Below are 27,304 nucleotides of genomic sequence, written 5' to 3'. Positions count from 1 at the left end.
AGGACTATTTAATTGCTCATCTTCTAACATTGTGTATGCCATCAAATGCCAACAGTGCCCTTCAGCTCTCTATATTGGACAAACAGGCCGAACCCTACGCCAAAGGATAAATGGACATAAATCTCACATCAGGAATCACAAGACAGAGAAACCAATAGGAGAACACTTCAATCTCCCAGGACTTTCTATACAAGATCTCAAAGTAGCTGTGTTATTACAGAAAAAATTCAGAAACAGACTGGAAAGAGAAGTTGCTGAATTGCAACTCATTACCAAGCTTAAAACCATGGAGAGACCTGGTCTGAATAAGGACACTGGATTCTTATCTCATTATACATGATAAAGCTTTCTTTAGCCATCTCACCCCTTGCTTTTCCCTGCAAGACCAATTGCAGTCGTTAACAGTCGTCAGCAGGTTTACCACTCCTATCAGCCAATCACCCATTCCCAGCACCCTTCTGAGTAATACCCCTCCCCACCCTCTTACTATACATAAGGGTCTGATGACTTCTGTTTCAGTGTATCTGAAGAAGTGTGCATGCACACGAAAGCTCATACCTATGACAAACTTAGTTGGTCTCTAAGGTGCTACTGGAAGGAATTTTTTATTTGTTTTTTATTTGTTTTTTGTTTCGACTATGTCAGACCAACACGGCTACCTATCTGTAACTACTGCATACACATGTGGCAGCTGTGTTGCGTCTCACCAACTACACAGGACTGCCTGAAACCCCAAACTGTCTCATGGACAATCCTATTGCCTTGCCTGACTCCACCAGCCTCAGCGAGGTTACAAACACCTGATGCTTCAAGTGCGACCCCCATAAGGCAGCTCATTTGGACTAGTCGGCAGAGTTACTGGGTCTGCTGTGGAAGGAAATGGTTTGTGGGGCACAGTAAGTACTACGGATAGGCATTCAGCAGCAGAAAACTAGCACAACTGCACTAAGCAGAAAATGCCACGCCAATTTCCATACTAAAGAACTCAATCTCACTTTCTTTTGAAGCTTTTCACACATTTTCTACTGGCAAAGCAGGCGAGCAGATCAAATTCCCAGTTTTGCATTCTAGGATTTTGAATAGATATGAAGTGGAAGAGGAAACATAGCCAGTTGTTGAGAGGCAGGGTTAGTCTTGGCAACTGCTTCATCGGGGCAAGACCTGTGTTGCTGTACTCATTAGGCCTGACCCTCCTGGGCACATCCTGTTTTGCTAATAAAGAGTTAACTCCAGCTTGCTCTGTGTGATTTACTGCTGGCTCGCGGCTGTCAGACACGTTATTCTTTGTTTCTATACAAATGCAAGCCTTACAAAATGCGGACAACGCACAGTTGCTTGGGAAGCCACGGACCAAGTTCAGTGGCCCTAGGTTCAATCCCTGGCATGTACAATCCCTCATGTACAGACACTAATGCATGCATTTGGGAGTGCATGATGTGTTTTCAAAACACAAACACTTCCTCTTTCTGGGTCCCCATCTAGTATACATATAAAGCAGCAGCAGCATTCTACACAGTCATGGCTTCCCCCCAGGGGCAGAGTGTGGGGAGGTCCAGGGGGGCCGTAGCCCTGGGCACATGATTTGGGGTGTGTGGGCCAGGTGCCCCCATGCAGGGATCCCTGCCCTGCCTGCCACCGGGGGTCTCTGGTCCCAGAGTCTGGCCTGGCCTTGCTGCCATGCCTTCAGCCCTCTCTCTGAATGGCCACCCAGCCAGCGTTGGGGAGATGCACCCATCAAGAACCGCATTGGCCACTAGGATCCCCCCTGCGTGGGCAGGCAGGCAGGCGGCACAGGACAGCGAGGCCCAGTGAACCCTCTGTACCCTATGCCTGCCCAATGGCTGTGGCGAGGGTTGGGCTGGCACAGTGGGTTTTGTTTACCCTCTGCACCCAGCCCCACCTGGTGTGTGTGGCATAAGCATGGGCGCACCGGGTGCTAGCAAAGGACGCAACACCACTGCTTCTCCCTTAAAGCCCTGGGAAAAGTAGTTTGTTAAGGGTTCTGAAGGTTGTTAGCAGACCCCCTGTTCCCCTCACAGAGCTATAATTTCCAGAGTTCAGAGGGAAGAGGGAGTGATCATTAAGCCACTCTGGAAACCGTAGATCTGCAAAGGGAATAGAGGTCTCCTAACAACTCTCTGCACCGTTAGCAAACTACAGCCCTAAACAAACTTGCATGGTATTCCCTGATAGTTCCCCTGTATTTCCCTATAGTTCTGGAAGTCGCATTTCCATTGTTTGAAAGCTCAAACATAATGCAGAAATTAACAGTTAGGGGGAAGTTGTGAAAACATAACAAACTGCCATGCAAAGGCAGTTTGGGTTGCTTTTAGGAGTGCAATGTGCAGTTAATTCACTGCACCTGAAAACAAGATGAAGCTGGGAGTGGTTTGCGGGCTTACTCCAAGGAGCCCTGTGTATTCTACATTTCAGATCTTAGCCACTAGCACTGAAAAATCTCACTTCCATTTCTCATGCTGAATGCGCTGTCGATCGGCATACATTGGGTACCCCAGCCTTGTGTTCCCAAGAGGGTTTCTTTTCAAGCCACCTCTTAGGGGTGATTATGTGCTGAAAGAATTCCACAATTGCCGGCTCCTGCTCAGATGTGAATAAGAAGGTCAACAATTCCTCTATTAACATGTGCAGTTTGCAAACGTTAGATTGAAAAACTCGATACTGTAATTATGATCACGGGTAATGTGCCTTTCTCTGCTTGTCTAGAATCTGTAAATAGATGAGGTTTTTCTTTTCTCTTCTCATTCCACCCCCACCCCACCCCCGCCTGCCTTTGGGGCTGGCTGTGTTCATTCCCCCCAAAAAACCCTAAACCTTGATAGCTTTGCAAGAGTCTGTTTTCTTTCTCAAAAGCACAAGAGATGTCTCCTGCGCTCCATTTACTTTATTTGTGCCCTGTTATCCTCAAACAGCCAGCCGAACAGTAAATTAGCAAACGGTATGAGGATTTCTTATGAAAGGAAGCTGAAGGGGGGGGGGAGAGAAAGAAACATTTTAATCAGGCTGGCAGGTAGAAACCCTACTGTTCTGGACTGCTCAAAACAAAACACACTGGGGGGGAAATAATGATAATATGTGAGGGGCATATAATTGCTCCAGTGACTTAGGTATCGTTTCACTTTTAGCATTTTTTTTAAAAAAATTATTTTTTGTTACATGTTGCAATTTCACCACCACCACCCCCGGCCCTCCTGGCAGATAGGGTAGTGCCTGAATAAGAGCAGACAGCCACAGGGCAGGAAAACTGCTGTGTCAAATTTGTGGTTTCCTTTCCTGTAGTTCCTAATAGGGGTCAGAAAAAAACTGGAGGTGCCAGGTCAAAATCCAGCCTCCTCGGCTTTGCAGACTGCTTTCCCTGCCGGAAGTGCCCTCCAGGACATCAGAACTAGCCAGATATACACTTGCAGGGCCTGGGAGTTGAAGTACAGCTCCACCATCTCTTCATAGCTTTGCAATTAGTTGCCAATTAGGGGTTTATAATTATTGATGCAGAATATTTGAAATAGGCAAGGCATTTCAGATTTAATTGCAGGGAGGAAGAGATCTTGGAACCAGGGAAGAGAAGAACGAGGGAAGTCTTCTCCAGAAGATATTCAGAATTAATCCTAGAATCTCAGAGTTGGAAAGGACCCAAGGGCCATCTAGTCCAACCCCCTGCAATGCAATTAAACTGTGGGGAACAAAGAAAGTTGCCCTGTATCATGTCAGACTTTTCCATGTTCCTCAGCCTTTGGGTCCACAGGTGTTGCAAGTACTGCAATTCCCATCACCCCTGACCATTGGCTAAGCTGGTTGGGGAAGATGGGAGCTGTAACCCAATGACTGAGGACCCAGGATTGAAGAATGCTGGTTTAATTTGCTCACCTGCAAATCCTTGGAGTCTCTGGCAGAAATATGCCTTCCACTGGCTACCTGGTCCTTAGATGCTAATATCATGGTCTGGATCTGAGATCCACTGCATGCAAAACACATATTCTACCACTGAACTCTGACACCCTCCTAAAAGCAGTGTATTTTATTAACATCTATTGTGCAAATATCTATTTATCCATAACTACAGGAATGTTATTGTTGCATTGCATACTGCAGTGGTTTTCAAAGGGTGTGGCAGGAGAGGATGAGGAATTGGAACCACTCTGGGAATTTTTAACAGTGAGTTAACTCTCCTAACAATTATCAGCATCCTTAAACTACAGTTCCCAGGATTCCTTGGGGGGGGGAACCATTGACTGTTTAAAGAGGCATGATGGATTGTGCTGATGGGGCCCAAGAGAAAATATATAAGGGGGAGATATGGTTTAGAGAAGAAGTCACTCCTCAATACACACTTCAACAACAAACAACAACAACAACACTATTAATAGTGGCTTAAAAAACAATGTGTGTTGTTTATATGTAACAGAAGAGAGAGATTTCCCTTCCCCACAAAGTATTTTAAAATATAAAGATCAAGACCAGAAGTATAAAAACCTTTCCCCACAAACACACAGAAGGCCTGGCTTTCGGGTGAGGGGAATCCACCTTCCTTTTCATTCAGGGGTCTTTCTCAAGCTTTCTGCCGAAGGACAAGGAAAGGACTGCGCAACCTACACAACATACCAGGCATATTTCTGTCTCAGCTGCCAAAGCAGGGGGTGGGAGGGAGAGGAATCAGCACTCGGCCACAGGTCTGTCATAGAAATGCTTAATTTTAACAGCCAATTGTTTGACAGGCCCCAGATTCTTTCTACCGCCAGGGCTGGGATATGTACTGAGGAAGACATGGCCATTTTGCCTGGCGATCCTTGGGACACAAAGCCATTTATTGTAAATTGAGACCATTTAGACTCATTCCAAATCACCTCCCTTGTTTCTCTGATTTGACCGTTTGTTCTAATTTATTTGAAACACGGGGAACTCTTGGAAGATACTGCATATTGACAATAACAGTTTCACAGTATCCCCACGGACCACTGGTCCTGTTAACTAGGGATGAAGGGAGTTGTAGTGCCAAAGCATGCCCGAAGGATTGCAAACACCTAAACACGCAATGGGTTGGATCCAGCGGAAGGGAAGGATTGCAGGTCAGTGCTATAACACTTGCCTGGCATGTAGAAGGGCTCATGTTTGAACCCTGGCATCTCCAGGAGCAAGAGTGCCAACTTGGCCCCGCAACCGTGGGTGCCCGGGGCCACGGGTGCCATGCTGCATGCATGGCCATGGCACTGAAATTTGTGGGTGTCCTGCCCCTTCATGGGGGGTTTTGTGGGTTCTCTGGCACCAAGGGCCCCAGGGAGCTGGCACCTATGCCAGGTAGGACTGTGAGAGACCCCTGTCGGAAACCCTGGCGAGCTCCTGCTACCCTACATAGACACTGCTGAGCTAGGTGACCCCATGGTCCAATTCTGTCCAAGAGACCTTCCTACAAACCTAGTCAACCTCAGGCCCCATTGAAATCAATGCAGAAAGTTGTCAAGGCTTCCCAGCGATGTCAATGACGTCACTGGCAGGGCAACAGAGAGGAGGAAGAGGATCCCAGCGAGGGGTGTAGCCATGACTGGGGCACAGCAGGGCAGGCTGGGGATGGAGAAGGAGAGGCTGCTGTAGAAAGTACTCACGAGTCAACGGAAGATGGCAAGGGGGGTGGAAGTCAGTGCAGAGGAACCAGAACAGCAGGACCCGTCACCGGAGCCAGAGGAACCCCCGTCTCCACAAACACGGTGGGCTCTGAGGTATAGGGAGCAGCAGGAAAGCAGCACTGGGAAGTTGAGGCAGGCAAGGGCCCACAGCCCAGGTGAGGTGTGTTAGCTCTGGGAGGAGGTAAGCTCAGGACAGGTGAGGGTCACCTGCCTCATCAAGCCCAGATGCTGCAATCGGCATGCGAAGTATTAAAAGGGAAGCAGAGCTGAAGTGCTGTGGCTGCTCAACTTGTCACGTTGGTTGGACCATGGCTAGGGTGTTCCAGGGAGGCCTTTGCAACTGGGCTTGTGTGGCACTGACCCTCAGGTGCCCTGACCCCTTGACTGGCTGCAGGAACTGGGCCTGCAGGGCTTTGGTCCTGTTGGCCAGCCAGACTGTACACTAGCGTCTGCTGTGAGACCGTGCACTCCTGCAGGACTTTCCGCCGGCTACCCTGTGGTTCAGGACAAGCGAGAACATTGGAAGCAATCCTAGCCCCGCTTACCTGGGAGTCAGGGCCACAGAATTCAGTGAGCCTTACATTTGAGTGGAGGTGGCGAGGATCGCAGCCTAACTGGGTGTGAGCCCAACCCAACGCTGCCCTTCTTTTGAAAGCAGCTTACACCACAAAAAATGTAACATAGCCTGACTTTTCCCAACACTCTTCTGCCTGTGGAGGAAAGTTCCACCTGTTTTAATTCCTGGGTTTCACAGGGACCCAGCCAGTTGTTGTTTTTTAGTTTTTTTGTTTTAAAGTTGGCAGTGACATTTAATACACTGGCATATTGGCCAATGCTAGAGTGAAAGGGCACAAAGCCAAATACAAGCCACACGGAAATACGAAGAACTCTTGCACTCTGCAACCAATGACATTTACACATAGGGGAACAAACGAGTAGTGTGTCTGTTTAGCTGAAGGATATGCACATTCCAGTTCTGAAATCAGCAAGTTGGAAAGAAATATAAGAAGTCATCCTACACCGTTGGTCCACTCAGGTTTTCCCAAACTTGGGTCTCCAGCTGTTTTTGGACTACAGCTCCCATCATCCCTAGCTAGCAGGACAAGTGGTCAGGGATGATGGGAATTGTAGTCCAAAACCACCTGGAGGCCAAGTTTGGGAAACCCTGATCTAGCTCATTATTGAGCCAGGCATCACTTTCCTGGTTTTCAGGGCAGCATTCTCTCTCATCTGCACCCAGAGATGCCAAGGAACTGAACCCAGAACCTTTTCTGCAATCTTCTACCACTAGCTAAGGCCCTTCCCCTTCAACACACAAGTGGTTTTCTGCTAACAGCATGTAGCTCCAGAGGGGAACTGAAACTGTTTCTTATTTCATGATGCATAGACTAGCATGGTACTTGCAATGAAATAAGAAACCATTCAAATTCCTCTCTCGGATAGAAATTCTATTCCCATTCTGTCCCTATTTTCATACAATCGGGGTTGTGTTTCCATTTTGTGGTTTCTGTGAAGAGCTTCCTATTTTTTATTTTAAAAAACGGGATTTATTTATTTATTTTTTTAAAAAGTGCATTTAGACATATCCAGCCAAGAAAAGTAGGCCCATTTTTTCCTTCTTTCCCCTCCCACCCATTCAGGAGTTGCACTAGCTTAAAACACACACACACACACACACACACACACACACACACACACACACAACAAATCCCCTTGAAGGTGTTTTCATTTCATTAGACTTGCAAATATATCCGCAGAAGTCGCTAAACCATATTTTTTCCCTAGTCTGCTTTGCCACACTCCCCTATGGATAGCCACTGGTGTGCCATGTCTGTAGCCCAAAAGGGGAGGAGGAAGAATCAACTCTCTTTTCATTTGCAAACACTTCCCTGATTGGTCGCCTGGAGGAGACTGTTTCTCACACTAGGTGATCAGGCGACTGGCTATTTATAACCTTCCTCTAAATGCCTTCTCAGTATGTTTAGTGCTTATTCTTGTAAGCACTCAGGTAAAGTTGAGCAAATCTAGCCATCTGGGAACCCTATGCATACAAACTTTGATTCCATCATGGGGAAAAGGCAGGACATCAATGCAGCAAATTGCTAATTTTTATATAGTCATGTCAGAATGAATAGAATCATTGGATTTCAGAGTCGGAAGAGACCACAAGGGTCATCTAGTCCAACCCCCTGCAAGGCAGGAATCTCTTGCCCAACATTGAGCTCGAACCCACAATTCTGAGATAATGGATAGGTGGTGTGGATCTTGTCCAGAGCCCGTGGAGGGGCTAGGGCCATGCCACGACCCCATCGGGAACCCAGGGGTGAGCGTGACTTGATTCACATTGACAGTGCTCCCCCTACTGGTGGTTGACCCTTACAGGATCCCTGCATGACGGGTAGGAGTCAGACATAGTTGGTTCAATTCCAATGCTTAAGCCAATTCCTCTCACATTCTCTTAACCAATAAAGTTGTGGCCCAAATTTGCCCAATAGCCATTAACCTAATATCTGTGTCCCTGTGTCTTATTCATCAACTGGGGGTGGCTTCAGGGTCTTGACACGCAAAACTTGGGTGCTATGAGGTTGCAATATTTCATTTCATTTCCCATTCACTATCATGGTGGGGCATTAATACAAGGGACCCTCACAAAACTGGATTGTAAATTACTCGTCTTCTATAGCTACTTTGAAAAAAAAGGTGCCCATTCTTCCCAAGCATCCCTGCCAACAGATGCTTGGCAGAGATGGCGAATCAAATAAAATCTTAGATATCTAAGTAGACTTGCAATGAAAGGAAGTATTTTCTGCCAAAGGTTGCATAAATCGGAGAGGGACAGATTCTCTGTCGTAAGAAACGAGAACCCTAAGAGAATGAATGGGAATTCTCCACTGATAGTCCCTTTGTGGGAATTATCATATTATAAAATATTGAAGTGGGAATTAGAATTATGCAGAAGTTATTTTGCAATTGCAGTTCTATGCATGCCTACTTGGAAGTAACCCCACTGAACTCAGTGGAACTTACTTTCATGTAAGCCTACATAATATTGGGTTGAGGCTCTGGGAATGCAAGCGAACCCATGTGCATTTAACTAAGAAGTTGCTTTCAAAACTTTTGACAGATTTATTTAATTCCTATCTTGTCCTTCCTGATTCCCCCACCCAAAAATTCTGCAGAGGGTTGCAAAATTATTGGAAGTTAATTACTAAGTTCTAAGGAAACCTGTTTAAGATGGCATGAAGACTTGCTCGATATAAAATGTTACAAGATTTGTCCAATATTAAACCATTTTATTCATTTTCAAGTAAAAAAAAGACATTTCACAGCAGAGGCAGAAATTCTAATGTTAATAATTGCATTTTACCACACATGGCATACTTTGGATTTCCCCCCTCCGCCCTTCTGTATTATCTTGCTTGGCAGTGGAGATACCTATCGTTGAGGACTTGTTAGCTGAAAGAAATGAGCAGATAAAAGGAGGCAACTGCTTATCAATGATTTTGTGGAAATGCAAGGTGAGATCCAACTCTCACTGGGATTTAATTCCCACTGAAATGACCAAGCAATGTGCTCCAAACTTTTACAACAGTACAGAAAGCTGCTTCATGATTTCTCTCTAGGCAAAGAAACAAAGGACAGAATATCTAGGGTCTGCATGGGCTCCCATAAGGTGTTTGCAGGGATTTGACAAAAGCTGGATTTTTTTTTAAAAAAATGATCTTGTCAGTTTACCGTGTGATCTGAGATTTAAGCACATGCACTTGGAAGGAAGCCCTTCCAGTTTCGAAAGAGCTTTCTCCCAGCTAAGTGCGCTTAAGAGGATCACAGCCCCAGAGAGATCGGCACCATGCAGCAAAACCCTTGCCAACATATTTTTTTTCCAGTCATCTGAGCTTAATTTGGAGAAAGTGAGCTTGATCCCATCTGAAGCAACCTACAACCCTCTGCTTTTCAGCGTTCTCATTTCCTAAGGAGATCTGGGGAACAAAGCAGATAGCCAGGGGGTGTGGAAGGGAAAAAAAAGAAAGTTAAGAAGTCAATAACTGTGCTTTCATCTTTGCAATTCCTTAAATCGCTTTGCTTTGCTTGGAATAAGATGTATATATTTCATGGCCCCCAAGGAATGGGGAGACCAGGGTGGGAGTAATTCATGGCTCAAGGTAAGAGGTGAGTATGGATCGACTGGTCCTCCCCACTTCGAAGACCCAAATTAAACCAGCAGGGGGCAGAAAGACTGAGGGATGTGACTGACAAGTCCAAGAGGTGATCAGGCACCCAGAGGCTGAGAGGGAGCTCTCTGAAAGCACCTTTCTCTGTTCCACAGTCGATTTGGATCGTGAGCCAGACCAACAGATCTACAAAACCGAGAACCACGAGAGAAAAGAGGAGGAGGAGGAGGAGGAGGAGGACGAGGAGGAGGAGGAGGAGGAGGAGGAGGAGGAGGAGGAGGAGGAGGAGGAGGAGGAGGAGGAGGAGGAAAGCAGCAGCCATCCTTGGGATTTCCTTGAAAAACAACTCAAGATTTCCGTGCTTGGGAAGCTGCAGGAGATGGACCAAAAAGAACCACCACAACAAAACGACCCAATCACTTCAAGGGATTCCACAGGATGGGAGAAAGTGACAAAGACCTGCTGACGCTGGAGAAGGGAAACTCAGCGCACTGCCAGGCAGCAGTGATACAAGCAGATCTCTGTCCTGTGCAGAGATGCAGATTTATTTCCAAGGCTCATTTCCCTTCTTGCTGGTATCTTAGCTGCTGCTGCTTCTTTCAGAATTTCCAGCTGTGGGATGGCTCCGCTGCTCTTCTGATGAAGCAGCGGGGTTGCGCCCTCCTGAGCAATTATCCCCTTGGGGTCACACACACACACACACACACACACCAGATGAGGAGAAAGGGAGACACCTTCCCTGTCATGGCCCTCTTTGACTCCCCCGCCTCCTCCTCCTCCTCCTCCCGCGGGAACTCCTTGGAGTTTCAAACTTCCTTCTAGACTCTGCAAACGCCCAGGAATAGCACCCTGTTCACAAGTGGCCACAGACACCTAACGGACCACTCACTCAGCCCCACTCTTTTCTGCCCAGGGATGCACCTAAGGGGAGGGGAGGAGAAAGGGAGGAGATTCCTTCTCCGCTATGCATTGAGCTCCTCTCAGAGGCTTGCCACGTAAGCTGGAAAGAGCCCGTTGGGGCTCTGGCGTGTGTGTGTGTGTGTGTGTGTGTGTGTGTGGTCACAGGTCGGAGATGCAAAACAGGTAAGTAAGGCAATATCTTGGGCTGTCTATCTGCTGCTGCTCTCCGAACGCGCAAGCCTGAGGGCTCCACAGAAGACTTCCTACGTGCTCCTCTCTCTTTCCTCATAAACAGTGGCTGAAGACCTCTGTGCCAAAAAGTCCCACGCTACAGCAGCTCAAAAATGTCAGTCCCTTTACTGTACTGCTTATTTCTCGCCAGCCAAAAAGAGAGCCGCATTCAGAGGGCGCTAGTCAGTTCCTGATACCTGAGAGAGACATTTAGGATCGAAGGGAGTTTGCTGCTGATCTATTTTTTATTTTAACATTTATTTATTTATTTCTCCTCCCCCCCCCTTAAGAAAGTGACATGCCTTTGAAGACTACAGGCAGTGTCTCCCACCTCTTATTTCAAGCATTCACAAAGTCCCCTCTCCCTTTCCTTCCAGCCTCTCTCTCTTTGGCCAAGATTTTGTGAACTTGATCGGCTTAATGACTTCGGCAAGTTCAAGAGGCGCTGCGCTGGTGGCGAGAGTTTGCAGAAACCATTTCCCCGAATCGTTTTCAAAAAATTGGCCGGGCGCACAAAGAAAAATAAGCTTTGTTCCGAAAGTGTCCCGCATTCCTTCCCAGTTTTAGCACCTTCCCGCCGCCGCTGCTCCACGACTCCCTGAAAGCCTCAAAAAGCTGGAGCGGAGGAGACTCGCAGCCTGATCCTACGGATATTACGCAGAAACTGACATGAGTTAAGTGTAAATTTAGTACTCCCAAGCAAGTAGCGAGGTAGAGGTCTGAGACTAAGAGAATCTGAGCAGAAGCATCACCAAACCCACCACTGGTCACAGGGGGTGGGGAGGAAAACTTTCCCCCGGGGGGATTCATGGAAATGTCATGCCTCTCCCCGCCCTAAAGTCCGAGGGAGCTCTAAATTGGGGTCAGGGATTAGCTCAAGCGCCTGGCTTCTACGCAACAATCAGAAGAGGCAAGGAATCCTCTGAGCGCGCACAGAGTGCCTTCCACCACTCCAGAGATGTGCTCAGACTTGTGAGCCCGGGTACCTTTGGCTAGACAAGTCAGGGGCTTCCCTGCTTGCTATCTTCTCCTCCCGCCCCCTCACCACCACCCCGTTCCCAGATGGGGCACAGGAGAAAGCGGCGATGGCAGCCCGGCTGGCCTCCTTCCTTACCTCCCCTGACCTCCGCCGCCTCCAGCAGGAGCATCCAAGCGACAAGTAGCGCGGGCCAAGCGGAGTCCCAGAACCACCGTTTCGTTTTCCACCTTGTGGACCATGTCCGCCTCGTCTCCATGGAGAGGGGTGCCTCTACCGCCGAGCGTGCCAAAAAAAAACCTCGACGCGCGCGCCCCCCTGCCCAACCTCCGGGGCGCCTTGGCCCCCTGCGCGCTGCTCGCTCGCTCTCCTGGCCCGCCGTCGCCTCCTCCGCGCCACTTATATTCCCAAAGGCGCCGCGCCGTCTTCTCTAGAGATCCATCCGATCCGGTGTGCCAAAGCGGGGAGTGGGGAAAATGAAAAGAAAGGTGCCTGGAGAGGGTCCGAGCGAGTGAGAGAGAGAGAAAGGGGATGGTCCCTCGCTGCCGGCTGGGTCTCGACAACCCGGCTCCAGGCCCTTCCGATGCGCCCTGCTTTCCCAACTGCAGGGCAATGAGGGGCTTCAGTCCAAAGGCAGAGAGCGCAGCATCCCCCCTCAAGGCTGCATCCTGCAAAGAGGGCTGGCCCAGAAGCGCACGGGGAGAACAGCAGCCAAAGAGCGAGCGAGCGGACAGCCTCCCTCCTCCGCCTCCTCCCGCCCTCCTTTTCTCCCACCCCCTCCTGCTCCCACCCACCCACCCAAACTGACAAGGAGGCTGCCGGCCAGAAGCCAATAGCTCGACTCCTTCCGCACCCGAAGCCTCGCCCACTCCCTCCCCTCCCCCTGGCCCAAGGAGACCCGGAGTAGAATGCGTGCCAAAAAGCGCTAAGTTTAAGGTGAGCCGGAAAAGTGAAAGGGGGAGACCATGGATAGCAGCGTTTCCAACACATAGGGGGAATTAAAAGAAGTAGCGGAAGAGTGATACTCCCCCCCCCAAAAAAAAGAATTGATTCGAGGGCTTCACTTACACCTCCCAACCTTTTGGGGTGGTCCATAAAGGCATCCACAGGGCCCCCAATGAAAGGCATTGTTCAGAATAGCGGTTTGTCCCACTCACTAAGGAAGATAACAGCACACTGAAATTCAAGCAGTAAATTCATGGCACTTTTATTCAAAATCCATTTAAAACTATTTAGTTTAATTAATTCAGCAAAATGTATGAACTTGATCCAGTGATATCAGCTTTTCAAAGTCTGCTGGTCAATTACACCTTCAGCACACACACCCTGCCGTCCCTGCCCCGTGTCTCTTAGGTGCCGCCATTTCCCAGCAGTGGTATGGCCCCTTTGGGAGCCACTGATTCACACAGTGCTCTCCAAAGTTGAGCCTGGCTTTTGGAAATAGTTGCACAAAAGTTACTAGAGCGGGGTGGGTGGGTGGGGGGGTTAGTCTGTCTGAATGTGCAACAGCTCTTTGTATGAATATTGACCTCAAAGAAGGAAAGGACCAGTATTATAAAGTATCTGTGCTTAGTCACCGGGAGATGGCTCTGGCTCACCACAGGCGACCAAGCAGGTGGCTAATAGAGAGCCTGCTTGAATCTCAACTAGAAGAGTTTGGATTTGATATCCCGCTTTATCACTACCCGAAGGAGTCTCAAAGCAGCTAACATTCTCCTTTCCCTTCCTCCATGGAAAAGGCAGTCTAATAAAGTCAGCCTCTTTGAGACTAGGCTCTTGCTGCTATTGCATAAGGTCTTTGTGAAGTGGAAGAGTAGGATGAGATCAAATGGTAAACCAAGTAGAAATGGCAAAAAAATAATAATAATTCATCCCTGTGCACACCTACAATTTTCCAAAAAAAAAATTGTTCTGAGCACAAGATGGAGCTGCATGTGACTGATCAATTGCCATTCCAAGTGAAGCTCTTCTTCTCAAACTGTATACATGACCACCACCTCTCCTCTCCCAGCTAAAATAAACCTACTCAAGAAACACATCAGTTTGCATCCCTGCCACTTCTGAGGAAAGTGCTTATCTCCAAACCAAATTTCTAGTTGATTTTTCATCCATTTTCCCCATAAATACCCAAGTCAACTTTTGCAAAAAGCCAACAGAAATCACACATGGCTTCTTTAGCATGCCTAACTATGGAATGGATTGTGTCCACCCAGCTCTCCTGACCAGTGGTGGTAAGGTGAAGTGGCTACTTCAGGTGGCAGATTTTGGCCATTGCAGGTAAGTGGGAGATTCATCGATCTGTCCCATGGACATACTCCACAAGGACACTGCCTGGTGCAACTCACATGGAGGACCACCACTAGACATAGAGGAGCAGCACCATTTCTTTAAATGTGGCAACACTAGTCAAGGTAGTCCAAGGAATCCAATTTACCAACAAAAGGGGAGCAGATGTGAAGAGCGGCAAATTCTCTCTCCCCCCCCCCATGCCTGGTTTACATGCAATTGGGATTAATTAGAGGGGTTTAAGCACCAAATGGAGAAAGTTCCATCCTTTCTACTCTGGAAATTGGACCCCCAACCTTCGCTTTCGAGGTGGAAGCATAGGAAGTTGATTTAAATCGAGTCAGTCCCATTGATCAATCTAGCTCAATATGGCAGTGGATCCCTGGGCTTTCAGACTAGTCTCTCTTGGTCCTACTTGGAGATGGCAGGGATTGAACCTGTGAACTGCTGCATGCAAGACAAGTGATGTACTATTGAGCTACAACCTTTCCCCTGCCATGTAATAGAGATCTGAGTTTAAAAAGGGTGCCCTGCTGCGCCATGTCCATTTGATGTCCATGTGGATTTCAATCCACAATAGCTGATGTGTGTCCTAATAAAACTGCCTGTTTTAGGGTGCCATAAGGCTTTTTTGCCATAAGGGACGTGGGTGGTGCTGTGGGTTAAACCACATAGCCTAGGGCTTGCCAATCAGAAGGTTGGCGGTTCGAATCCCCGCAATGGGGTGAGCTCCTGTTGCTTGGTCCCAGCTCCTGCAGTTCAAAAGCACATCAAAGTGCAAGTAGATAAATAGGTACTGCTCTGAAGGGAAGGTAAACGGCATTTCCGTGCGCTGCTCTGGTTCGCCAGAAGCGGCTTAGTCATGCTGGCCACATGACCTGGAAGCTGTACTCCGGGCGCTCCCTCGGCCAATAAAACTAGGTGAGTGCTGCAACCCCAGAGTCGGTCACGACTGGACCTAATGGTCAGGGGTCCCTTTACCTTTACCTTTTAAGGCTTTTTGTTGTTGTTTGGCTGCAGGCCCTGTCCTTCCTCTGGAGAAACAAAAACACACCTTCTAGAACCACAATACTCGGAAAAGATTAATCTCCAACGTGCAATCACATAGCCGACGTGATTTTCCCCACTTGGTAGCGATTGTTTTAATAATTGTTCTGTGGCCTCTACGTCCCTATATATTAAGAACTTCATCAAGGCAGCCAACAGATATTTCATATTTGCTATGCTGAATGAGAGGGGAGACAACTTTATATGACCAGCTCATGCTGAAAATAATGAAAGGGATATTTCATTACTTAAAAAAAGACATCCAAACAGTGTTTGGTCTGTGATCTGATCCTGGATGGAAAAAGACATTGCTTGCATAGTCAGGAAAAAATAAGCCTGTCTGGCTCCACCCTAAGCAACAGATGATCACACCCTTGCTTCTGAATGAAGCAAAGAGACAAGCACATATAGAATTGGATGTGTTCCTGGATGCTGGGGAGAAGCTTCAAAGAGCACATTTCTTAGAATGTACCACCATACTTACACATTACAGGGTTGTTTTTTTTAATGCTGCTGTGGCAGTTCAAAGAGCACCAGTTAGGATCAGATTTGTATTTCGCCAAAGTTAAATTTGGAGGCTAGAATTAATAAGCCGCCTCTGCAAATAAGTTCTCGAAACTTACTAGCCCACAAAAACGTTTTAACTGCTACCCACACATTCCTGTGTTAATCATTCTTGGCCCGAAAGAAAACACACAAACAGTGGCTGTCTGCTTAACGGGCAGCAAGTCTTGCCACAGGTGACTAGGTGAATGTCGATTTTAAAAGACTTACAGTGCAATTTTAAGCACACTTTTTCTGAAATAAGCCCTGCTATGTTCAGTGGGACTTGGTTCAAGGGAAAATGCACATAGAAACTACCTTTTTGGTGCAATCCTAAGCCATCTACTCAGAAGTAAATTCTACTGAGCTTAATGTGATTTACTCTTTACAATCTAGGATTGCTGCCTCTTTACAATCTAGGATTGCTGCCTTACAGTACAGTCCCATACATGCATACTCAGAATTAGTTGAGATGGCAGATATGGGCAAATCTGACAATTTTGATTTCTCATAGTTTCTCATTTCTCATGTCTCATGTTCAGTTCTCCACATTTCCATGTCAGTTTGCGATTAAAAAAGCCTTGGGGAAAACATAGCCATATTTTTGTGTGAATTTCTCCTAACTGACACAACTCTATGCTTGCTTGCCTCAAAATACATCATGCAAAGCAATTTTACCTAAAATAATGTATTTTTGTATGCTATTTTCACTGACATATGCATTTTACCCTCGTACATATGCATTTTTATATACATTATTTGGCTGGAGAAATGCATTGCAAAATTCAGAAAAGTGTGAATTTCAAGGGATGGCTGGATTTCAGTTCAAATATTGTTTTGGAAACTGCAAATTTGGTGGGTTTGCCTTTAAATGCGAACTAAATAAAAAAAATTCCCCATCCCTATCTGTCCTCTGATGCAGTGTCATGTGACTCAGAGTCTGAACTATCAGTAGTGAGCCAGAAAGTTCATGGTCAGCAGGTGAATTAACCACATGCTCCAACTTGTTTTTGACAAATCTCCACTCCCCCCACAAGAGTCCTATGTGGGAATAATAATACTGTCATGCAAGGATTACCGAAATAATATAAATGATACGCTCTGAAAACATTCTGTGCAGCAGATGACCAGGTGCATTATCTATCTCCCCGGCCACTATATATAAAATGTCTAAAGCAGGATTTATTTATGACCTTCCAACTAAAGTTACTAAGCAATTGGACTCAAGATAGTGCCCCAAAAATTTCTCATCTTTGCACACAGCTAGAGCATTGTAACACATAGACAGCTCTGTTTGCTAAACTGCCGAGAACCTTAGAACTAAGGCGGTAAGGAATTTTGCTACTTTTTTCTTCAAAGGTGGGGAATCTGAGGCTTTTCAGATTTTGTTGGACGCAAACACCCACCAGTGCCATCCAGCATGACCAGTGATCAGGGATGATGGAGTCTGTAGTTCTGCAAAATCTAGAGAGCCACAAGATCCCAACCCCGCTGTGGTTTTTGTCATCTATCTTATACCATTCTAGTCCTTTGTAAAATATTGTTGGCATCTGTCTGTCCTGACAGACAATGGAGTGTGCCTCCAAGGGTGACATCAAATCATTGCATTAGCAGCACTGAAATTATCTCCCTGGGGCACAAGGGAGGTCCTGTATGGAGGTCCTGGGCTGCCTTCAAAATTTGGCCTTGCTGATATGAAAAGGAAAGCAGAGCAGGAGTTACAAGAAGGAGGCATACAAGGTGCCATCCAACTGCCTTAAGGACTCCACTCTGGATTTGTGTAGGGTTTACTCCAGGCATCCCCAAACTTCGGCCCTCCAGATGTTTTGGACTACAATTCCCATCATCCCTGACCACTGGTCCTGTTAGCTAGGGATCATGGGAGTTGTAGGCCAAAACATCTGGAGGGCCGCAGTTTGGGGATGCCTGGTTTACTCCTTAGCCCTTTCTTCTCCCGGAGATATCTCACAGGGCAATGGAGGTTTAGGATCAGAGTTTTTCTTCTCTTTGGTGGGCTGCATTCCCAGGTTGATGAGGCCCATCTGCCCCTCACTTCCCACTGCAGTACATGCAGTAGCCACCTTCTTGACAATTGGCCTCATCTGTTCACTCCACCAGAGCCTGTCTTCACATGCAGGGGAAGTCCCTACCTCACCGAGGGTCTGACACCTATTGGCTAGCCTCACCTGGTTTAGCCAGCATTCCTGGGGTGTGGCTACTATCACATGCTGACGAATTAGGCACAGTGCAGGTGGGGGTTGACCCAAGTTGATTTGTAGCGACTTGTGCCAATCTGGAACTGAAAACCTCGCCCCTTGCCCCTCATGGCTGATAAAAACTAGCAGGGAGCAGACAGTAGGATGGTCCATAGAGGTGACTGATGTCTCCTTGCAAGAGGGGGTGCTCCCTGCCTGCTTAAAGGAGGCAGTGATAAGAGCACTCAAACATTTCCCTGGATTCGGAAAATCTAAGTTATTACTGGCCAGTCTCTACTCTCCCCTTCTTGGGCCAGGTTCTTGAGTGAGGGGTTGCACTTGCACACCAGATCCAGACTCTTTTGGATGAAACCAATGTTCTAGATCCATTTCAATCAGGGTTTAGGCCCAGTTTGGGCATGGAAACTGCTTTGGTGTATGATGACCTCTGTTGGGAGAGAGATGGAAATGTGTCCCGGTTGATTCCCCTTGGTCTTGCAGCAGCTTTTGGTATCATTGACCATGGTATCCTTCTGCAGTAGCTCTCTTGGGATAGGCAACGTCACTTTGCTCTGGTTCCAGTCCTACCTGGATGGTTGTTTTCAGAGGGTGATGCTTGGAGAGCATCGTTCGGCCCCATGGAACCATCATTGTGGGGTTCCACAGGGTTTTAGTTCATCCACCACGTTGTTAAACATCTAAATGGAACTGCTGAGTGGGGTCCTCTGGAGTTTGCACCCCATATGTTGGAGATTTCTCCTTCTTGAGCTAAGTTCATTCCTATCTCCCACCATGTGTAGTGAGTGTGGCTTCCCCAAAACAGCCTCGTGTGCCAAATGGGGAGGCATGGTCAGTGGTTTCCTATTCCTGGATTACACAGTTTGCTATATAACTCCATGTTTGGAACCAACAGAACCCTCCCCTCCCATCTTTTTCTGTGTACAGTCATACCTTGGATCTTGAATGGCTTAGTAGCTAAACAAATTGGCTCCCAGACTCCGCAAACCTGGAAGTAGGTGTTCCGGTTTGTGAACGTTTTTTGGAAGCCGAATGTGACTTCCATGGCTTTCGATTGAGTGCAGGAAGCTCCTGCAGCCACTTGGAAGTCGCACCTTCATTTTTGAACAGTTCTGGGAGCCAAACGGACTCCCAGAATGGATTAAGTTTGACAACCAAGGTACCACTGTATAATATTCTCATCTTCATTCTCACTTATTATTTTTCCAAAAGAAATTTAATACCAACTGTTGCCATTTATTTCCTTGTTGCCCTGGTAATAACTGAAACAGGAAATATTGGTTAAGCAATAATGTCATTTTAATGGTGGACACCCCTGCAAAAAAGGATAAATGTGGTTTCCCCCCCTCGTTGAAATATGAGTTAAACACTTTCTTAATACAGCCTCTTATAGTTTTCACACAGTCCCTTCATATTACATCATAGTCTAATCCCTAGATATTTACTAGTCTTTTCCCCCCATTCATTCTTAAATTTCTCCTTTATTTTTTTCCCTTCACATTTATTACCAGTTTTATATCATCTTGAACAATACTATTGCCAGGCAAGTAGTGGGTTAGAAAATCTCCATTAAAAAAGCCAAAAATATCAATTCAGAGCCCGACTTCCTTTAAACCCTCAACCACAGAGGGTTAAAAGCTTTCAGACAGGCATAAGGTATTTTAAAGAATTCCCTGACTGTTGTATGTTTCAAGGAAGCAGGAAAAAGGCTACAAAACATAATTGCTTCAGCAGCCTAATACAGAGTAGGGGGAGAGCTGTCTGCTAGCTAGAAGTCCCTCTGTGACCTGCCTTCATCTAGTGCGCAAGGTATGTGTTTGCAATCCATATTATCCAACAGGAGGCAAAAGCATTCAGCAAGGAATAATCACCTGGCAAAATACCATACAAGGAATTGGCACTAGACAAGCTGAAGTCACTCAGAATTGAAAACCCTCTGCGGTTGCTGCCTGGGATCGGAGTGACTTAGCACGCATAACAACCGTCAGGAACTCATCCACCATGTATGACTTTTCCATATTTCACTGTGAGTAACACTCATTGCCACATTTCAAGCACCCTACAATGATATTCAGATAAAGGAAATGTAAGCTATTTGCTAAGCCAGTCATGCAAATCCCATTCTCCAGTTTTATTTGAACATTTGATCCATGAAGCTGAGGCATTTCATAGAAATGTTAAGGCTGGAAATCCAGGCACGTTCACTAGAAAGTAAGTCCCACTAAATTCCAGATTTCCTTCTGAATGAACTTGCTTAAAGGATTGGGCTGCAAAAAAAACCCCAGCTTTTGTTTTGAGCGCTAATAGAAATGCAGGGTCTGTCCGAGATATTGTGGCACCTGTGGAGAACCGCAAAAAGACACTCTCCCCTCCAGACAAGAAGGGGTGACTGAAGATTTATGTCTGAACATAAATGAAGATCTGTATCAAGAACAAGGGTTCAAGGAGACCAGCAGTGCCTCCTATTCCTCGAGAGTAAAGGGTGACTGAAGAGGAGACAGGTTCATTCTCCAGGAAACACATTGCAGTTGTTGCTGCCATTATGGCAGTGGCAGCAGCGGCGTAGCTAGCCGCCTGGCTGCCCGGGGTGGCAAATCCGAAGGCACTCCGCTGGGGGACGGGGTGTCCGTTGCATGCATGTGTCGCAACACACGACGCATGCGTCATGACGCACGGCATGCATGGCGCATGTGCGCACAGGAGGCATGTGCCATGGCGCACGGCGCACACGGCGCATGCACTCACAGGAGGCATGCGCCACGGCAACCCCCCTGAGCAAGCCGTGGAGTGAGGCAGTCAGGGCTTCTCCTCCATGGCAGCGGCAGCAGCGGCAGCAGCGGCAGCCGTTGGAGGTGGTCAGCCCCGTCCAGCCTGCTGCCCCCTGTCCAGCCTGCTGCCCGGGGTGGCGCGCCCCCTGCTCCCCTATTACTATGCCACTGAGTGGCAGCAGTGGGTGACACACTCCCTGAAGGCTGGTTCTTCTGCCCCTGTGGATCCTGCCGTGTAGGCCGTGCATTGGCAAACTAAGGCCCAAGGGCTGGAGCCAGCCTAATCGCCTTCTAAATCCGGCCCACGGACGGTTCGGGAATCAACGTGTTTTTACATGAGTAGAATGTGTCCTTTTATTTAAAATGCATTTCTGGGTTATTTGTGGGGCATAGGAATTCATTCATCCCCCCCCCAAAAAATATAGTTTGGCCCCCGATTTTATTTATTATTTATAAAAAATATTTATATACTACCATGTCATTTTGTGCTTTTAATTTTTTAAAAGTTTTTATTTATACTTTTCAAATGTATACATTTCATTAATTGTACAACCATTTAACATTTCAAAGTTTGACTTCCTTCCCCCTCTTTCTGCGGTTCCTTGATTTTTTTTTTTTTAAAATATATCTTCTGCATGTCCAAATTAATTTAATTTCCTCATTATCTACTTTAAATATATACTCTCATGAAACTGAAGGTTATTACAATACCCCTGCAAATGTTTTTATCTGTTTGCAATTTATCTGTAAATATTCAATAAACCATTTTCATTCTTTTATAAAAGGTTTGTTATCTTGATTTCTTATTCTTCCGATAAGTTTTGCCATTTCCATAAGTTTTTGTGCTTTCATCCTGTATTTTCATCCTGAGATTTTCAGATGAATGGTGGTATATAAATTTAATAAACATTAAACAATAAAAATATTAAAGCAGTTCACTTCAATAAAACTATACAATAAAAACAGTGGGTTTTTTTAAAGGCATCAATTAACCTTTTAAATGTTGCCACAAAAGACACCTGTTGAATCTCCATATGCAGAGTAATCCAGAAGGCGGGGCTGATGACACTAAAAGCCTCACTGACATGGGGATCAACCAACAATGTTCCTACAGATGATCTCAGTAAGGCAATCTCCCAGGTTCCTTGGACTGAAATAGTTCAGAGCTTTGGAAATTAATCAGTTGCTTTATTCATTGTTGTTGTTGTTGTTGTTGTTGTTGTTGTTGTTATAGTGCATTATTTTGTTATTGCACCGTATGCTGCTCTTCGTACTGTCAGCGGAACATTGGGATATTGAGAAACTATTGTTGGGCATGATGAGTTGTAACTGAATATTCAGGGACCTACTAAATTTTATGGTCAGGGATGGAGAATCCACAGCAGTATCAACAGCCAGTGTGGTGTAGTGGTTAAGAGCGGTAAACTCATAATCTGATGAACCGGGTTCACATGCACATGCAGCTGCCGGGTGACCTTGGGCTGGTCACACTTCTCTGAAGTCTCTCAGCCCCACTCACCTCACAGAGTGTTTGTTGTGGGGGAGGAAGGGAAAGGAGAATGTTAGCCGCTTTGAGACTCCTTAGGGTAGGGATAAAGCGGGACATCAAATCCAAACTCTTCTTCTTCTTCTTCTTCTTCTTCAACAACATGCATGCTGACTCTTACTAGTTCAAGGCTGCCACCAATATAAGATGGACCATTTTATGACACAGACTAGATTTTTTTCATGGACTAGCAAAAAATGTAATTATATCTGCAAGCCTACGTGGCCCGTTGTGTTTCAAGTTCAGGGAGAAAATTGAAGAATATATCTCAGTAGAATTAGGCTTTAGGTATTTTACCTAAGCACTGATTTCTAAGGACCAAGGCTTAAGAATGCAGTTTAGCCCTAATTTGTTATTTTTGGGGTGGGACTTTTTCTGATACTTACACCTCCTGTGTTGGTTTCTTGAGATGGGTGCATGTGGGTCGTACAATTACTGAACTCTTACCAGCTAATGCAATGGCTTGATATTATTCCTGCAACAGAATGTAAAATAAAATGCTCATGAAGCCTAGGGTGGGGACTAAGAAATTTGCCTTGTTTTTTATATTGTCGGTATCATTTACAATAAATTCATCTTCATATCGACCAGCTTCTTGTTTGTGTTTTGTTTGGGAAGGTTTCTGCCGGCGTTCTTGACCTCATTAGATGTCAGATCTTCATTTCAGCTTGAGGTCCTCACTAAACATTGTGTGATCGTCATTACCATCTCTGCGGCATAAGCAGAGAAGCCCCTGCCTAAATGTTAGTTGCTTTCGCCTGTCTACACAGATGGGTCATTGTTGTATTTTCAGGCAGTGGGGGAAGGGTTAAGGAGAAGTGAGCAGAGAATGCAGTCATCCCACCCCCACCCCACCCCTTAGCCGAAGAAGCTCGTTGTAGCTCTTCTACATTCTTTTGTTTGTAGACTCTGACAAGAGGATACAGCTTTACTGTTGGTAAGATCAATCCTATGCCTACTTATTAAGAAACATGTCCCACTGAACTCCGTAAGACTTAGTCTCATGTCATGTCAGGGGGCATAGGATTGCAACCATTGGTGAATTTGTTTGAATGATCACGGTTACCTACGGACAAATCCCACCCTCTTTCAAATGCAAAGAATCACTCATTTAAAAAGAACACAGATCTAATGAAAGCAGAAGCCCCTCGACTCTCCAAAATATCCCAGCATTCATTAGAGACTGACTGGCCTCTAGAAAGAGGATCATATTTCTACAATTCCTCTGGAAATGGAATTAAAGCCTAATCCTAAACAGAATTAGACTTCTTTGAGGGAACTGAAAGCAATGAAGTTGCAACTCTACATGGGTCAGGGAGGGAATATGTGGAAATGGGAAGTTCTCATGAACGAGAACTTTCATGAGGAACTATATTGCTATTTAACTTGTTCATGAACGATCAAGAGTTAGTGGGGAACAGTGAATGCAGTGGATGACACTAAATTATCCAGAATAGTGAAAACCTAAGCGGAGGGTGAAGGGTTCCAAAAGGATCTCTCCAAAATTGGTAAATGGGCAAGAAAACAGCAAGTGATCTTGAATATAAATATCAAGGGATTCACACAGGACAAATAATCTCATTTTCATAACAGGGACACGGGAGAAATTTGATTTCATTCACGGTTAAAAGTGAGCCTACCTAATCCTCCATTTCTGGGAGGAAAAATACATGAACCAAAACACAACCATCCTTTAAAATTCACACTTCTCTGAATTTTGCAATGCTACTATCCGGTCAAGTAATGTGTACAAAAAAGTGTGTATTACCAAGATGAACATACAAGAATACATTATATTAGAGAAAACTGCTTTGTAAAATTGTGTATAATAGGAGAAATTTGTACTGAAGCGTTGGTGAATTTTCATGAGAACTTTTTATTTTTTAAAGCAAACTGATGCGGAAATGTAGAAAACTGAACTAATGACTGGGAAAACGAGAAACTTAAATTCAAAGAACCACCCACCCCTGCTTAAGAAAAACACTGACTCCCTAGGAACGAGAGGGACCTTTGGTGCGATCTAGCAGTGCTCTTCCACATTCTTATACATTTAGGTCAGTCTCCATACTGAAGATCTTGTGTATGTGCAGAGAGAGGAACACCCTCCAGATCTGTGAGATGATGTCCTGCCAAAGGCCACCTACTGGGTGGCTTCAAACATGACAACCAAGTGGTGGCATGGAATTGGCTGCCTCTGCCTCTGCTTTTTTCAATGTCTGGTGTGGCATGCAAAAAGGGAAGACACACTTCTTCAGTGGTCACTCGGGCATTATGAAGAGCAGGTTTTTGAGCCACTCCAATTATAGTTACAAGGTTTCCAAGTAAGCAGCAATGTGGGGTGGGATTTTTTCTCTCTCCAGTGCTTCATTATTAATATTTTTTGCAGACAATTTTCCATTCCATAACTTCATTAGTAACAATGGATGGCTGTCAGTTGCAAATGAAATATTAGACCAGCTTGGCAATTTCAAGGTTTTTAGTTTCATTCATTAAACAGAAATGAATGTACTAAATTAGATCACTCCCTAGTACATCAGATTCTCCCCCCCCCCCCCCCGGCAAAGCAAATTGAAAAAATTACAATGCCCATCACCCTAAATTGTGAAAATTTGAATTGCACAGTATTCAAACTTTTTTTCAAAAAATGCACATTTTGGCTACTTAAGTAGAACACTTACAGTTTTCAAGCCCACTAAATGCTTCACCAAATACCATTCTGATATCCAACTAGAAACAACTAATTAACAGAAGTTCTTAACAACATTGAGTTGCACATACATGTGCAACAGTATCTTTTTTATTCATCTAAAACAAACTTTTGAAGATGGGAACCAGTTTGCAGCCAGTTACAAATCTTGCTGTTATTTCACCTGGCCTGGAGAATGTCTGTGTTGGTGGAGCCCAATTCAACCTGTTTGGGTGACGGAAACATCCCATGCCCACTGGAAGAATTACATAATGACCAGAGCTATACATGCCATGGTCTGCATCACAAAGAGGACTTTTTTTTTACTTATTCCACATGATAAAGGTAGCAAGTGGTGATAATAAACTACGGAGTTTTAAAAATGATGTTTATTGTAGCTATTTAAATAAAAGATAGCTCAGTCAGTAGAGCATGAGAATCTTAATCTCAGAGTTGTGGGTTCAAGCTCCACATTGAATTGTAACATCCATTGCAGGGGGTTGAACCAGATGACCCTCATGGTTCCTTCCAACTCTACAATTCTTTGATTCTATGTTTATATTCAAGATATTGCTGTGATTTCACAGCTTTTCTGAATTGATTAACCCTACCACAGATAAATGTCATTACTGTGTTGCCACACTTTGGAGATCAGGGATCTTAAGGTGAAGAGCAGGTAACAAATTAAAATCATCATCATCTCTGCTTGCCACTGGGTACTAAAGTCGGGTGTGCTTAAGCCTCACTGATATCTTCCATGTGGATTAGTGAGATAGGTCCCACTGATTTCATGGTATGCTAAACTGTGCAGGTGTGGATTCATATCAGCAGACTACAACTGGACAATATAACTGAATGCTGAAATACTTTGTACTTCACCCCCCTGTATACCTGAAGGAGCGTCTCCATCACCACCATCCAGCCTGGACACTGAGGTCCAGCTCTGGGGGCCTTATGGCTGTTACCTCATTGCAAGGTTACAGAGGACCAGACAGAGGACCTTCTCAGTAGTGGCGTCCACCCTGCGGACTTCCCGTCAGAAATAAACAACTATCTGACTTTTAGAGGACATCTGAAGGCAACCCTGTATGGGGAAGTTTTTAATGCTTGATCCTCAGGGTCCCTTCCAACCTCTACAATTCGATGATGCTATGGAGAAAGCTAGAGAGTTCCAGAAAACCGTCTACTTCTGCTTCATTGACTATGCAAAAGCCTTTGACTGTGTCGACCACAGCAAACTATGGCAAGTTCTTAAAGAAATGGGAGTGCCTGATCACCTCATCTGTCTCCTTAGAAATCTCTACGTGGGACAAGAAGCTACAGTTAGAACTGGATATGGAACAACTGATTGGTTCAAAATTGGGAAAGGAGTACGACAAGGTTGTATATTGTCTCCCTGCTTATTTAACTTATATGCAGAATTCATCATGCGAAAGGCTGGACTAGATGAATCCCAAGCAGGAATTAAGATTGCCGGAAGAAATATCAACAACCTCAGATATGCAGATGACACAACCTTGATGGCAGAAAGTGAGGAGGAATTAAAGAACCTTTTAATGAGGGTGAAAGAGGAGAGCGCAAAATATGGTCTGAAGCTCAACATCAAAAAAACCAAGATCATGGCCACTGGTCCCATCACCTCCTGGCAAATAGAAGGGGAAGAAATGGAGGCAGTGAGAGATTTTAGTTTCTTGGGCTCCTTGATCACTGCAGATGGTGACAGCAGTCACGAAATTAAAAGACGCCTGCTTCTTGGGAGAAAAGCAATGACAAACCTAGACAGCATCTTAAAAAGCAGAGACATCACCTTGCCGACAAAGGTCCGTATAGTTAAAGCTATGGTTTTCCCAGTAGTGATGTATGGAAGTGAGAGCTGGACCATAAAGAAGGCTGATCGCCGAAGAATTGATGCTTTTGAATTATGGTGCTGGAGGAGACTCTTGAGAGTCCCATGGACTGCTAGAAGATCAAACCTATCCATTCTTAAGGAAATCAGCCCTGAGTGCTCCCTGGAAGGACAGATCGTGAAGCTGAGGCTCCAATACTTTGGCCACCTCATGAGAAGAGAAGAATCCTTGGAAAAGACCCTGATGTTGGGAAAGATTGAGGGCACTAGGAGAAGGGGACGACAGAGGACAAGATGGTTGGACAGTGTTCTCGAAGCTACGAACATGAGTTTGACCAAACTACGGGAGGCAGTGGAAGACAGGAGTGCCTGGCGTGCTATGGTCCATGGGGTCACGAAGAGTCGGACACGACTAAACGACTAAACAACAACAACAACAAATGTTTTACTGTGT

General features: G+C 45.6%; 1 protein-coding gene across 4 annotated transcripts in view; it reads right to left on the bottom strand.

Moving 5' to 3' along the window:
• The window catches only part of COL11A1 (collagen type XI alpha 1 chain), a 252,806-nt gene extending 240,237 nt beyond the window's left edge, over nt 1-12,569 (bottom strand). For all 4 annotated transcript variants that reach the window (XM_035122972.2, XM_035122974.2, XM_035122973.2 and 1 more), the window contains exon 1: nt 12,054-12,569. In XM_035122972.2, coding sequence (XP_034978863.2) covers nt 12,054-12,174 — 121 coding nt within the window. In that variant the 5' untranslated portion in view covers nt 12,175-12,569. The remainder of the gene's footprint in view (nt 1-12,053) is intronic.
• Between the last annotated feature and the right edge of the window lie 14,735 nt (nt 12,570-27,304).

This window comes from Zootoca vivipara, chromosome 7 (assembly GCF_963506605.1).
Source record: "Zootoca vivipara chromosome 7, rZooViv1.1, whole genome shotgun sequence".
NCBI lineage: Eukaryota > Metazoa > Chordata > Lepidosauria > Squamata > Lacertidae > Zootoca > Zootoca vivipara.
The sequence above is the reverse complement of the archived record's forward strand: the minus strand, read 5'-3'. Positions and strand labels throughout refer to the sequence as shown.